General features: G+C 43.5%; 1 protein-coding gene across 4 annotated transcripts in view; it reads right to left on the bottom strand.

The window, feature by feature from the left end:
* Window positions 1–16,021, bottom strand: part of RFFL (ring finger and FYVE like domain containing E3 ubiquitin protein ligase) — a 55,167-nt gene that overhangs the window by 33,294 nt on the left and 5,852 nt on the right. The window contains exon 2 of one of the 4 annotated variants that reach the window (XM_038375569.2): window positions 5,723–5,835. The exons of 2 other annotated variants lie outside the window; for them this stretch is intronic. In XM_038375569.2, the coding sequence (XP_038231497.1) occupies window positions 5,723–5,747 (25 nt within the window). In that variant the 5' untranslated portion in view covers window positions 5,748–5,835. Of the gene's footprint in view, window positions 1–4,621; window positions 4,643–5,722; window positions 5,836–16,021 lie in introns of those variants that run through there. One more of the 4 variants, XM_043499724.1, reaches the window with a different exon arrangement.

Raw genomic sequence — 16,021 nt, 5'->3', positions numbered from 1 at the left:
TACCCGTTGAGCCCGACGATCTAGCCAGCTTTTTATCCACCTTATAGTCCATTCATCCAGCCAATACTTTTTTAACTTGCTGGCAAGAATACTGTGGGAGACTGTATCAGACTTTTTTTTTTTTTTTTTTTTGCTAAAGTCAAGGAATAACACGTCCACTGCTTTCCCCTCATCCACAGAGCCAGTTATCTCATCATAGAAGGCAATTAAGTTAGTCAGGCATGACTTGCCCTTGGTGAACCCATGCTGACTGTTCTTGATCACTTTCCTCTCCTCTAAGTGCTTCAAAATTGATTCCTTGAGGACCTGCTCCATGATTTTTCCAGGGACTGAGGTGAGGCTGACTGGCCTGTAGTTCCCCAGATCCTCCTCTTGCCCTTTTTTAAAGATGGGCACTACACTAGTCTTTTTCTAGTGATCCGGGACCTCCCCCAATCGCCATGAGTTTTCAAAGATAAAGAAAGGGGTGAAGAGTCTGCAGAAAAGTGAGCGCAGGTAGGGGTGAAGAGTTGCGTTTATTTGAGTTTAGTTTATTGGATGGTTTGTTTACCCTGGGAAGGCAGAGGCTTTAAAGTAACTTATCTGGAAGGCCAAACCACTAGAAGAGAGTCCACTGCAGGGCCAGAGCAACTATTGGCAGGGGCGTTAAAAGGAGAAAGAGCTGCTACACCACAGCCAGTCACAAAGAGGTATGCCAGCAGGAAGTCAACTCTTCTACAGTATCATTTTGGCTACAGTTGTGCTGACAACTTCTAGCGTGGGTAAAGGAGTTGTGCTTTGAAACGTCTTCCTCAATTCACTAGCATCACTTCAGTCTTTCCTAGGTTTAGTTTCAACCAACCGATCTTATTCAGGTGTTGGAACAGCTGGGGAACAAACTGCTGGATAAACAAAGTTGACTTTTTTTTTTCCCCCAATACACATAGGTAGATTTCCTAATTGATACATTGTAGACATAAATGAAGCCAGTCACAACCGCCATTACTAAACAGTGGAGGCTCCTCACTCCATCACCCTTCTGGACCTGTTCTTACCAGCCTGCCCACCTCTCCTGTGGCAGCCACAAGTGGCAAGAGCTGGTTGAGGAGGGAATGGCCTGGGCCCACCAGAAGGCCAGATTCAGTCCCCAGGGGTACACCTTCACAGCTCAGCAGGCTGCCTCCTTGAACATCACAAGCACTTTGCTCCTTTCTGCAAACTCAACATTGCCAATGCTAAAGAAGTTCTTAATGAAGAAAAAAGCAAGCAAAAACTGCTAACTTTCCAGTGTTAAACCAAAAGAAGACTACTGCAAACTAAATGATTTAAGCAACCACATATTAGAGAAAGAAGGTCTGTGTAATTTTAGCTTGTGTACCAAATAGATAGCTTTGAACTGCCAAAGATTTCAGTATAACAGAAGCTCAACATCATTGGCTGACCTCATTGGTACTCTGCCTCTTTGTCATCCTAAATTACTGGAAAATAGGGGGGGTTCCCCCTCATTTAAGTAAAATATGCCATTTCCTCCATATTCGTTTGGTTTTCACTACAGATGCCAAGAGATTGAATTATTTCCATTGATGTTCCTGGCCTGGAAGACCTTTGACAGTTCCACATATTGTTTCATCATGCCAGGTGGTTTCTATCCAGGTGAATAAGTTACACATTCACCTACAGTGAATCTTTGGACAGATTTTCAGTAGAAAGGGGAGAAAAATACAAAGCTGCCCTTCTTGAATGCAGGCATCTGGGTAATTAAAGTAATGGGAAACATGTCATCCATATCTCCCGAGCTTACTAAACCAAGTCCTTGATCAAGCAGAGGCAGGAAGAAGCACATGTGTGTATACTACAGATGGGTACAAGAGTTCCTAGGAGGCAGCGCCTAGCACAATGGGGTCCTGGTCCATGACGAGGACTCCTAGGCAGTACAGTAATATGAAAAATAAATAAATAAATAAATAAATAAATAAATGAGACTATGTATTCTCTAAAGTCTCTTTTTGGTGTGCTCACTTCCTCTTCCACACCAGGAATCAAGAGAAATCACCGATTAACTTGCACTGTTTGTTATAAATGTAGCTGAAAAAATCCTCAACACATTCTCCAAGCCAGGTTTGGTGGGGGGGGTTTTTGTTGGTGGAGGTTGCTTCCATCAACCTAACTACAGTTGCTCAGGGAGGTGGTGTTCCTACAAACACAGAAAAAACCCTTCTGTCTGTGGTGTAGGCAGGGTGGATAAAAATCAATGATTTTTTTTTATTTAAAATCGGATTTTTTCATAAGTTTTTTCCTCAAAAAGCGTTTTATCTAAAAATAGTTTTAATTAAGATACATTATAGCTCAAAAATATCTCATCATGGAATGGGGATTATAAATTCTAATTCTATAGTATGAGACAATATATTCATGTAATGTTTAAGAAAAGTTTTGTAAATGAGTTCCAATAGTTCATGGATTAGGGACCCAATTTTATGGAGTTCCACAGGCTTCTGTATAGATTATTTAGGTTAATCTTTCTATCTACCCAATGGGGCTCAGTCTAAAAGATAGCATCAGAGATGCTTAGTTTTGCAGTTCTCAAACTGTGGATGTGTCTCCCCACAGGTAACATGCTTGTTAGCACCAAAATGTTTTTAAATAAATAATATACAGAGGTGAGAAATAACAGACCTCAACTCTATTGTCCCTCTGCAAATTTGTATACACAGTCAATCCCTTACCTCTCTCTAAAAGTACAAAGTTTCAAAAAGTTCAGTGAATAGAAGATTGTTGGGGGAGGACTAGATCTAGACAAGGAGAAGAAGTCTGGAGATAAATGTGAGAAGTGAGGCACATATGCTTGTTTTGTTAAAATATTATGTTTGCTGTTGAAGAAAAAAATCCAGGATGCTTAACATTGTTATTTTAGTTAAATAAAACAATGCAAGTGTCTGTCTGGTGATGTTCTCCTAGTATAGCATGACACGAAAATCCTCCAAATATTAATGATTAACCTGCTGAATTGGAGATAGTTCACCTCCCAATGACTTCATAAATATCTGCTTCAATTACCTTTGTAAATGAAATAACCAAACAATCATTCATTTTCTGAGATAGCTGTAAAACTAATCTGAAAAGTTTTCAAAATAAATCACTGTTTAAAAATGTATAGTGTGTACCTTCTAAAAATGAAACCTACATCTATCTCTGAGTTGTGAAGAATATGTATTAAGGTTACAAAAACCAACAAGAATGCAGAAAACCATGTTTTTAGGTAGAAAAACATGATTAAATCAAGTCTTCCTGACTAGTGATTTAAATCATGATTTAAACAAATTTGATTTCAATCAAATCCACCCTAGGTGTAGGCAAGGTCTACACTACAGAGCTATGTCAACCCAGCTACGGTGCCATACCTATCCTGGTATAGTCCCTGTATTATAAATGTACCCTCAGTTTCCACATCTATAAAATAGGAATGAAAATACTTGCCTCCATACAGGAGTGCTATATGGGTAAAAGATTGCAGACATTCTGAGGCTCTGCTCTATATGTGCTCTTTCTAAATAGTAAATATCATTATAGCTCCAAAAACAATATCCATTTAACACTGAACTGTTTGAAGTCCAAGATTTGCTCCGTTCGGTTTTGGATAACTGCTAGAAAAAAGTCCAAGAGGACCGAATATGATGTCTGATATAAGTCACTAGGGCTAGTAGGAAATGTTGTATGACATTTATACTGATATCCATTACAGAGCTGAATCTCTCAGCTTTCTAGTAATATAATGCATTTTTTCTGGGCCTGGAAAATTCTCAATCAGATGACCTTAAAACAGCATCTTTTCAATTGCCATCTCGCTTCTCTGTCTTCCTCCAATCTTAATTCCAGCAGCATATTAATGGTTGGTAACCTGTGAACTACTAGAGATAGAAACCAGCGCTTTATACCATCTCAAAACTTGCAAACCCAACTGTTGAAGAGTATAAAGCAATAATATGTACCTAGCAGTTTGAAAGATCCCATCTCTACAATCTTGTAGAAACATTGTCACTTCAGGTATTTATGTATACAGTGCAAATGGGCGCAACCTTCCCAGCCCAGATAGACTTGTGCTAGCAGGGCTTTAGCTAGGGCGCTAAAAATAGTGTGAACTCTGAGGCGCAGGCTGGAGCTCAGGTTTTCAAGCCTAGGGTGTCAGTTATTTTTAGCATCCTAGCTCCAGTCTTTCTACCTGGGCTGGGAAGCTTGCCTCCAGCTGTAGTATAGACCTACCCAGAGATGCTTAGCTGGCAAATCAGTACGAACACTCTTAAGACCAGTAACAGTTTCAAAACACTGGTACCCACAACCTTGGCAAGAAATACAAATTGATTCCTAAGTTTTTGTTTCCCTGCATGGTGTAACAACTGCATCTGTACTATGGTGGAACACTACATTGATCTAGTACATACTTTAGAAAAATCAATGTAGAATGTCAAGAGGAGCACAAGGAAATCAGGCTGCAGTTCGGTTTGGTGAATTATGATTCACCAAAGGTACTGGAACTCACATCCCCCCAAAATTGTATTTCAATAAAATAGGCATATTACAGTAGTTGCTTATACAAGACGCATGAATAGAGGCATGCCCAGTAAATAACATAAATTTGACAAACCTGATTAAGTCACCATGCCAAGTTATTCAAAAGCCACACCAACAATTCTAAAAAAAGATGGCAAGGTTAGTAGCTACTGATCACTTCAACTGTCCCACAATAACCAACATCAACGAGATTCCAGACCTATATCATGGAGAATAAATCCCTCATATATGATCCAAGTCATTAGGCATAAAAGGTTCATATTTTAGTTCCCAACTGATATAGTACTGCCAACTCCAAACATTCAAAAATCATAACCACCACCCCCTGCCCTCAAAATCATGAGTGGCTTAAAAATCATGACATTAAAAAATAAAAATAAAAAAAATAATCTGGGGAATTTTATTTGTCTTTTGGGTGTTAACCCTTTAGGGTACTTTTGAGTCACACTTCTTGGCAACCATGAAGGCAGATCTGGGGGGGGAGGGGAAAGGGGAAGACAATTGCTGAGATTGTCAAATAATATGATTACTGGAATTGGGGCTTGAAGAAAAACACCAAATATCATGAAAGTTGACAGGAGTTGATCTATCTTGTTTTCTCTCACTCTTGTAAACATAACTTTTGACTGACTCAGTATGCTTACTCATTCGATTCTAAAACTAAAGATGTCAATTTAATCTCTTCCATGCACAAGCAGCATTCTGTGATGGGTCAGAAATGACAGCTGTTGTTATCTGGCATCTTAACACAAGAAATAGATGACAGTTCTGACATTATGTTGTCTTTTTAGCCAAACAGCCTTTTAACATCAAATTAAGTTATATCCACTCTGACTTCTAGTTTCTTAACTTGATGGCTCATTAAGAATTGTCCATTTACATGAAGATGGATCTTCACATTGAAAACATACATTTATTTTGGAATTAAACATAGAAGTAACATGTCTTAGCAGCCATCAGGATAAGAACACACATCTCTATAGGCTTGAAGTTCTGAAAATGTCACAGGACATGTAATCACTGAAAACGTCATCACTGGTGGGAAGGAAAGCAATGTAAAGCAATGGACTGAGTCAGGAGAATGGAAATGCATAAATAATATCAAACATGCTATTTTTGAGATCTCAAATTTTTAGAACACACAGACTTACATTACAAAGAGATTTTTACTCACTAAAACATGCGTTCAGAGATGACATCAGTACCTCTACAACAATCAGGTAAAAGCCATCCTTTACACAGCTTTAAGGTGTTACCAGCATCGACTGTAGCAGTAGACAAGGATATCTGAAAGCCAGGGTGGAAGCACCCCAAAAAAAAAAAAAAAAAAAAAGTAATTTTCAAGTATTTTGCTCAACAATCATTAATTATTTGTTATTTAAATATACATAATTGCATACATTTTGACATCTTACAGTTTTGTATGTATTTTAAAATATTTAATTCATTTTTAGAGCTCCAATATATTTAATAGCATCAGTGGCAAGTAAATTTAAGAACACATTTTAGCCATTTTTTACTTCATCCTAGAAGGAAGTCACAATGCTGATTTAATGATTTGTGTAATTTTCATGGGAATATAGTGATGTCATACACAGAGGATTGTGACCTTTCAATGATTAAACAGAAGGGAAAAAAAAGAGATGGGGAGGGGAAAAGTCTTGGCATAAACACAAAAACAGTAAATCAAGTTAGAAGAGTAAGCTGCTTTTGTATAAGTGCCTGCATGCAGAGTCTTGCAGTTCTCCTCTGTGTAAAAGAAGCCTCTATAATAAATAGGGTTAGGCCTGATCTACACTACAGAGTTAGGTTGGCGTAAGGCAGCTTATGTTGATCTAACTCTGTAAGCGTCTACACTAAAATGTGGCTCCTGTTGATGTAACTCGCCCACTACACCAACTTAATAACTCCACCTCCCCGATAGGCCTAGTGCTTAGGTCGACATACTTAGGTCAACGCAGTGTCAGTGTAGACACTGCATTGCTTATGTCGATTTTAGTGGCCTCTGGGAGATGTCGCACAATGCCCTACTGTGACTGCCATGATCACCATTTTTAACTTTGTTGCCCAGCAGCCAGGTACACAGGTATACACCCTTCCACTCTAAATGCTCACAAATTTTTGAAATTCCATTTTCTGTTTGTTTAGCACGGACAGCTCACCTAATAACTGCCCAGCTGACCATGCTGGTTACACGCTGCAGATGTGCTCCTGCCTGGAGTACACAGGAGGTGGTGGAGCTCCTGTGTCTGTGGGGAGAAGAGGCTGTGCAGGCACAGCTACGATCTAGCTGTAGAAATGTCCATATCTGCGAGCAGACCACTCAAGGCATGAGGGAGAAGGGCTAAAAGAGGGTCCCATAGCAGTGCCACATGAAAGCCAAGAAGCTGCGGCAGGCATACCAGAAGGCCGGGGACGCTAACAGTTGCTCTGGTGCAGAGCCACAGATATGCCACTTTTACAAAGAGCTGCATGCCATTCTCGGCTGAGACCACCCCAAAGAGCCCTGTGGTACTTCAGAGGAGTCAGAATCACAGGCCCCCGGAGTGAATAGTGAGGAGGTGATGTTGGACAAGGGAGGAGTAGTATGGGGGACAGATGACCGGGGAATCCAGTGGTGCAGCTAGCCAGGACCTGTTTATTCCAGAGCAGTCAAGCCAGTCCCTACAGTCCAGCATGGGCAAGCCTGATGCAGGGGAAGGAACCTCTGGTAAGTGCGCAATTTGCTTTGAAACTGCAGGGACACCTCTGTTCATTTACTCTTTTTTAAATCATGCTTGAACAGGTATTGAAATAACCAATAGATGCAAGGTTGCTATCTGCTTCTCACTCCCTTGTACAATTAGGCCAAGGGGGCCCTGCACAATAATTTGTTTAAGTGCACTGGGATGTCCCATGAATCCTCCATAAAGGTCTCGAGGAAACTTTCCTGGAGGTAGTCTGCAATCCTCTGCTGAAGGTTTCTGGGTGGGGCTGCCTTATTTCTTCCACCACAGTAGGACACTTTCCCACACTACTCAGCAATTACTTCAGCAGGCACCATTGTAGCGCACAGGCTAGCAGCATAGGGTCCCAATCTGCAGACAGACGCATGCAGGAGCTGTTCCCTTTCAGACTCCATTACCCACAGGAGTGAGATCTCAGCTAACATCACCACTGCCTGTGGAAAACGGTACCAGCATTCAGTTCAATTCCCCTAACCACATACAGTCATGCCCATAAGCTACCACACCCCCATTGTCCTAACTCACCCCTTGTCTATGGGCTGTATTCACCATGGCTGGGACTGCCACTGTGCTCTATGAATCCCAAAGAGAAGTGAGAATGTAGTGCCTGTAACTTGTGTGGATGAAGGGGAGTGAGTTCAGGATACCAAGTTTCCATTTATCTTGTGAATACACTCTCAGTAGTACCTCTGTGTACTGAATCTTTTGCATCTGGAAATGTGACCTTGAGGGTCTCTTCATCCACACCAGCGGAGCGGCTCAGTCAGATAAGAAGAAGGAAGAGGACATGTAGTGACACGTTTCAAGAGATCCTACAAGCCTCTGGTGCTTCAGATACTGAGCACAGGGCTTGGAGGATCACCCTCAAGCACAGAATGGACAGGGATAGAATGGAGAAGAGAAAAGCAAAGGAAAAGGAGAGAGAGAGCAGCAGGAGCTGCTAGCACTTCTCAAGCAGCAAACAAGAGATGCTGGAGACTTTTGTTGATCTTCAGGTTCAACAGATCCGGGATTGCCTTTCTATGCAGCCCATAGATAGTTGCATTCTGGGACCTCCCTACACACATTCCCAGGAAATCCAGGGCCGATGCACTACCCCATCACTCCACCCTGGAGGAGAGTACAGGCAATCACAGCCACTGACCTGTGAGAGATACGGTTGGTGTACATGCTTGTGAAATGAAAATGACTGTTCTTTCCCCTTCAAAGGTTCTTTTCCTTGTATTTATAAAGTTTAATTCCTTTATAAATATGTCTGTTTGCATGGGTTTGGAATAAAAGTCTATTTATGGAAACTTAATTCATCTTTATTAGTTCACAACATATGCTGGGTGGGTCTGACATCATCCACAGATAATGGCAATAGGTACATTCATTTTCAATGTTATATTACTACACACTGAGCACGCAATACAAGGTTCATACCAGGGTTCAAAAAAACCAATGCCAAGCAGAGCACACTACAGCAACATACTTTACTGTGGGTCACTATTAAAATGGTCTTTCAAAGACTCCCTAATTGATATAGCTCCCTGTTGAGCTCTTCTTATAACCCTAGTATCTGGCTGCTCAAAATCAGCAGACAGCCATTCACCTCCACCCTTCACCCCAGCAGAAACTTTTCCCCCTTTGCTTCACTGATATAAGCACACAGCAGGCAGTTATAACCACTGGGATTTTTTTTCCCCTCTGAGATCAAATCTCATGAGTAGACAGCACCAACAGCTTTTCAAACAGCCAAAGGCACATTCAACAGTCATTCTGCATCTGCTGAGCCTATAGTTGAAGGGCTTCTTGCTGCTGTCGAGGTGGCTAGTTTTCAGAGTAGCAGCCGTGTTAGTCTGTATTCGCAAAAAGAAAAGGAGTACTTGTGGCACCTTAGAGACTAACAAATTTTTTGAGCGTAAGTTTTCGTGAGCTACAGCCCACCTCATCGGATGCATTCGGTGGAAAATACAGTGGGGAGATTTATATACACACAGAGAACATGAAACACTGGGTTTTATCATACACCCTGTAAGGAGAGTGATCACTTAAGATGAGCTATTACCAGCAGGACGGGGGGGGGAGGAAAACCTTTTATGGTGATAATCAAGGTGGGCCATTTCCAGCAGTTAACAAGAACGTCTGAGGAACAGTGGGGGGTGGGGTGGGGGGGGAGAAATAACATGGAGAAATAGTTTACTTTGTGTAATGACCCATCCATTCCCAGTCTCTCCTCAAGCCTAAATTACTTGTATCCAGTTTGCAAATTAATTCCAATTCAGCAGTCTCTCGCTGGAGTCTGGTTTTGAAATTTTTTTGTTGAAGGATAGCTACTCTCAGGTCTGTAAACGAGTAACCAGAGAGACTGAAGTGTTCTCTGACTGGTTTTTGAATGTTATAATTCTTGACGTCTGATTTGTGTCCATTTATTCTTTTACGTAGAGACTGTCCAGTTTGACCAATGTACATGGCAGAGGGGCATTGCTGGCACATATCACATTGGTAGATGTGCAGGTCAATGAGCCTCTGATAGGGCCTAATCACATCAGCCACACTATGATGGTGTCCCCTGAATAGATATGTGGACAGAGTTGGCAACGGGCTTTGTTGCAAGGATAGGTTCCTGGGTTAGTGGTTCTGTTGTGTGGTGTGTGGTTGCTGGTGAGTATTTGCTTCAGGTTGAGGGGCTGTCTGTAAGCAGGGACTGTAAGCCTGTCTCCCAAGATCTGTGAGAGTGATGAGTCGTCCTTCAGGATAGGTTGTAGATCCTTGATGATGCGTTGGAGAGGTTTTAGTTGGGGGCTGTAGGTGATGGCTAGTGGCGTTCTGTTATTTTCTTTGTTGGGCCTGTCCTGTAGTAGGTGACTTCTGGGTACTCTTCTGGCTCTGTCAATCTGTCTCTTCACTTCAGCAGGTGGGTATTGTAGTTGTAAGAATGCATGATAGAGATCTTGTAGGGGTTTGTCTCTGTCTGAGGGCTTGGAGCAAATGCGGTTATATCATAGAGCTTGGCTGTAGACAATGGATCGTGTGGTGTGATGGATGAAAGCTAGAGGCATGTAGGTAGGAATAGCGGTCAGTAGGCTTCCGATATAGGGTGGTGTTTATGTGACCATCGCTTATTAGCATCGTAGTGTCCAGGAAGTGGATCTCTTGTGTGGACTGGTCCAGGCTGAGGTTGATGGTGCGATGGAAATTGTTGAAATCATGGTGGAATTCCTCAAGGGCTTCTTTTCCATGGGTCCAGATGATCAAGATGTCATCAATGTAGCGCAAGTAGAGTAGGGGCATTAGGGGACAAGATCTGAGGAAGCGCTGTTCTACGTCAGCCATAAAAATGTTGGCATACTGTGGGGCCATGCGGGTACCCATCGCAGTGCCACTGATTTGAAGGTATACATTGTCCCCAAATGTGAAATAGTTATGGATGAGGACAAAGTCACAAGTTCAGCCACCAGGTTAGCCATGACATTATCGGGGATACTGTTCCTGACAGCTTGTAGTCCATCTTTGTGTGGAATGTTGGTGTAGAGGGCTTCTACATCCATAGTGGCTAGGATGGTGTTTCTAGGAAGATCACCGATGGATGGTAGTTTCCTCAGGAAGTCAGTGGTGTCTCAAAGATAGCTGGGAGTGCAGGGCCTGAGGAGGGAGTCTACATAGCCAGACAATCCTGCTGTCAGGGTGCCAACGTACGGCTTCATGAGCCATGGGAGCAAGAGGTAGGCTGGGTCTCCCAGGATCACTACTGGCATTTCAACATCCCCAGTGGTAATCCTCTGGTCTGGAAAGAAAGTCCCTGCTTGCAGCTTTCTGAACAAGCCTATGTTCTTAAAGATGTATGTGTGTATGCAGCTTCCTTTACAATCCTGTGTTAATGTCAGTAAAACATCCCTGGTGATCCACAATGCTTGCAATACCATAGAAAAGTATCTCTTTCCGTTGATGTACTCTGTGGCAAGGTGGTCTGGTGCCAAAATAGGGATATGTGTGCCACTATCGCTCCACCACAGTTCAGGAACACCATTGCTGCAAAATCATCCAATATGTCCTACACATTGCCCAAAGTCACAGTCCTTCATAGCAGGACGCAATTAATGGCCCTGCACTCTTGCATCACAGCAACCCCCACAGTGAATTTCCCTACTCCAAATTGATCCCCAGCTGATCACTAGCAATCGCCAATTGCTTTTCCATGGTCAGTGCAGCTCTCATTTTGGTGTCACTCTGCTGGAGGGCTTGGGAAAGCCACACACACACACACACACCTAGGAATGTGGTCTTGCACATCCAAAAATTCTGCAGACACTGTGAGTCATCCCATACCTGCATAACAATGTGATCCCAACCGTCAGTGCTTGTTTCTCAGGTTCCGAACCAGCACTCCACCTCTGCAGCTGTTCTGTGAATCCAACAACCACCTTGAATTGTTTCTTTCTATGTCCCACAGCAACCTAGCCTCGAAGGAGTCATCATGTTCCCTGTAGCTCCTCTGGCAGCTCTGCAAATACTGCAGGATCAGGTGCGCCATGCTTGCAAGGCTCATCACAACAACGCAGAGCTTTGCAGGATCCATCCTTCTCACACAGATGGAGGACGCGTGGGTTTGTGGGGCTTTTGAAAAGAGGCACGAAACATTATGGGATGGAGATAACATTATGGGTTAGAGAAAACTGTACCATGTTCCCAGTCAGCCCTGTGTGACTCGTTTGCCCCCAAGAGGCAGTGCAAACCCTTCCCAAAACACTATGCGCTAGATGGTGGCAAGTTGCTCAGTGGGGTAACTACAGATGGTGCACTGCTCTCTGCATAAGTGCAAGCGCTGCTAGTGAGGACATGCACCACTGACACAAGGAGCGTACTGTGGACATGTAAAAGTGATTTAATTATTGTGGTGGCTGTACATCAACGTAACTTAGGTTGACTTAATTTTGTAGTGTAAACTTGCCCTTACTTATGGTAACAGAGGTCCCTGTGTACAAAAAGGATATGAAATAGCAACACAGAACAGAAGCTGACTGACCTTATAAGGAAACAAGTGATCACATGCAACACCTGACAAGTTTTTCAATTTCTTTAAAAACTACAAGGCATGAACTATGCAAGTATCAGTCTCCAGTTTGAAGAACCTGAATTTTGAATTGCAGCATTCTGTGAATTAAAAAATATAAGAATTATCTTCCTCAATTTCTAGGAATCAAAATAATTTTGATTATAAAGTGCGAAGGGACATTTAAGAAAAACTTATTTGAATCAGAAAAATGAACTGTTTCCAAAAATATTTTGCAATGCTTGTATAATAGCCTCAAGAGAGTCAGTAATTTAGACAACTATGCTACTAGTAGCCACAAAAGTTACATTTTAGAGCAAACCCTGCTTTGGAACAATTGAAACTTTCTCCAGTGCAAAGTCCACACACAGGCAGCAGTGTTTCCCTGCAAGCATCTAACAGTTTCATTATTGTTTAATCACCCCACCCCCCAAAACACGCTCCAACAATCTATTAGGCTTCACATTTCACCCGTCTCTGCAATTAGCCTAGAATGTCAGGCACATATGGGAAGAGTTTCCTGGATTCACATGAGAAAAATGCTAATTGTCTAAACACAGAAGCCATTTATCCTCCTATAATTATAGAGATACTGATCATTCTAAAAAAAATTATTTCAGGACTCCATGACCCATTTGTGCTCAAAATTACAAAACCAGATACCTGTGAAGATCCCATTAGAGATGTGATGAATAAAAGTAGCTCACTGCAACTAGTTAAAGGACAAAGGGTCCACCAATCCAACTCTTTATAGGAGGGACTCCTCACTGGGACCACCGCAGAGTTACCAAAGTTGTATTGTATCAGAATGCATTAGTTGCACAATACAATGCAGCTTTAACTTGCTACCGACCACCCCACCCATCCAAAGAATTCCATTGCTAAGTGGCTAGCCTGAGCCACAGCTATCTAAAGAGAAAAAGTTCCAAAGGAATATTGACATGAATGTGTAAGAAAACTATGAATGCATGATGCAAGCCTACAAAACATATCATCATTGCACATAAACAGAAAGCACTATAAATAACCTCTCATTAGCAAATGTTTACAGTAGGTGATTTTAACAACCACAAACTGACTGAATGATATGGTATTAAGAAGCGATTTATTGATGCCATAAAATGACGGCTTTTAGAGCACATTGTTTTGACGCTGACAAGGGTCAATATCAACATAAGCTTCATCTACACCAGGAGTCGGCAACCTTTCGGAAGTGGTGTGCCGAGTCTTCATTTATTCACTTTAATTTAAGGTTTCACGTGCCAGTAATACATTTTAACGTTTTTTAGAAGGTCTCTCTCTAAGTCTATTTATTATATAACTAAACTATTGTCATATGTAAAGTAAACAAGGTTTTCAAAATGTTTAAGAAGCTTCATTTAAAATTAAATTAAAATGCTGATCTTACGCCGCCAGCCCGCTGCCAGCCTCCGTTCACCTAGGCCGGCAGCAGGCTGAGCAGGGCCTATGGCCAGGACCCCGGCTGGCAAGGGGCCGGCAGCCAGAACCCCAGACCAGAAGCAGGCTGAGCGGGGCCAGCGGCCAGGACCCCAGACAGGCAGTGGGCTGAGCTGCTCAGCCCACTGCCACTCAGCCCGCTGCCGGTCTGGGATCCCGGCCCTGCCCACATAGGTGGCAGGGGCTGGAAGGGGATAGCCCTGATTCCACACCCCGTCCCCCAAGGCCCTGTCCCCATCTCTCTCCACCTCCTCCCCGAAGCAGCAAGTGCGCTGTGGCTCAGCTTCTCCCCCTCCCTCGCAGGGCCATCAGCTGATGGGCGGCGGGAGGAGAAGAGAGGAGAAGGGGCAGGAAACCCAGCACGCTGGGGGAAGAGGCAGGGGAGGGGGGAGCTTGATGCCTGCCAGCAGTAGCCGGGCTAAGCTTCTTCACCCTGCCCCCGCGGGGGGGCCAGGGCAGGGAGGATTTTTAAATGGCACACCTGCTGCCTGCCGGGGTCCCAGCCTGGGTTCGGCGCGGGCTGAGCGGGGCTGGGCGGCTGGGACCCAGCAGGCAGCAGCGTGCCATTAAAAATCGGCTTGCGTGCCATGGTTTGGTACGCGGGCCATAGGGTTGCCAACCTCTGATCTACACATACAAGTTGCACTAGTTGCACCTAAGGTGTGATGTTGCACTAATGTAGTTAAATCAATGCATTTTTGTGTGTGGCACTCTTACTTAGGTTAAAACCCACTTACATAGTTAGCTCTTGGGGCAAGCTAAACAAATGAAGGCACACCAAACAAATGAAGGTACACCAATTCCTATTTAAACCTTACCTGATATAGGAAGTCAGTGGGCTTTACCAAAAAACGAAATCTAATTAGTATTCTAGAGCAAAATGGAGAAACTCAAGTGCAGTAAATTACAAGGTACTCAATAGATATGGGAGATACTGAAAAGGATGCATCCTACTCTAAAACATGGGTGGGCAAACTACGGCCCGGGAGCCACATCCGGCCCCGCAAGCTCTCGCACGGGGAGCAGGGTCGAGGGCTTGCCACCACTCTGCGCATGATGTGGGCTCCACACGGCTCCTGGAAACAGCAGCATGTCCCCCTCCGACTCCTACAGGTGGGGCAGCTAAGGGCTCCACACCTGCCCCTGCCCTTCCTCTCTGGAGCCCTCACCCCTCCTGCATCCAACCCCAATTTTGTGAGCATTCATGGCCCGCCATAAGCAATTTCCATACCCAGATGTGGGCCCTCGGGCCAAAAAGTTTGCCCACCCCTGCTCTAAAAGCAAACAAGTGTTCTAAAGATTTGAAAGTCACTAATGTGGAAAGGTATCTTCTAGAAAAAAAAGCCATGAGAGTTTTCAAGGAATTACAGATTGATGAGGCCTAACCTCCAGTTTAGAGAAACTGAATAAGTCTACCAGGTACTTCAGAGGAAGGTTTACGATCCCCACAGTAGACAGCTGAGGATAGCCTGCCTCAACATGAGGTTTTACCATGATCTCTATAGAGACTAGTTTAAGGCCTGAAACATAGATTTAATATTCCTTCCCAAATATGTAGCACTGACAACATTTAAAATACAGTCCCTGCCCCAAAGAATTTACAGTCTAGGCCAGCGGTGGGCAAACTTTTTGGCCTGAGGGCCACATCAGGGGTAGGAAATTGTATGGCGGGCCATGAGGCTCACAGTTCCCGGTCAATGGGAGCTGCGGGGCCGGCGTTTGGGCAGGGGCAGCGTGCAGAGCCCCCAGGCTGCCCATATGTGTAGAGCTGGAGAGAGGGACTGCTGCTGCTTCAAGAGCCACACAGAGCCATGGCACATGTGGAAGCAAGGCAAGCCACCGGACTCCGCTCCCCGTCGGTAGCTCGAGGCCAGAATTAAAATGTCTTAAGGGCCGGATGGTGGCCCCCCAGGCCGATGTTTGCCCACCCCGGGTCTAGGTTATAAGTAAATGAACCAACAAACTTGGTGGGTTGAATTACAAGTACAGTATTACAAGTAATCAGTACAGTCTTTAGCATGAAATAAAAAGCATATACTTCCCAAAGCCAAAAACAAAGACAGGGAATACAGATTGGGGATGGGAAGGGAGGAAGGAATTAGACTGACAAAATAAATGCATCTAGTATGCTACAAGCCCCAGATAGTTTAAAGATATTATTGCATGGCTTTCTGCTTAATTTTATTTTTAATCCTGCAAGCATAGAAGGAAGGGTACGGAGACACTCCATTCAAAGGGCGTAACTCTTGTGGAA

The sequence above is a fragment of the Dermochelys coriacea genome, chromosome 17 (genome assembly GCF_009764565.3).
Source record: "Dermochelys coriacea isolate rDerCor1 chromosome 17, rDerCor1.pri.v4, whole genome shotgun sequence".
Taxonomy (NCBI): Eukaryota; Metazoa; Chordata; order Testudines; family Dermochelyidae; genus Dermochelys; species Dermochelys coriacea.
The sequence above is the reverse complement of the archived record's forward strand: the minus strand, read 5'-3'. Positions and strand labels throughout refer to the sequence as shown.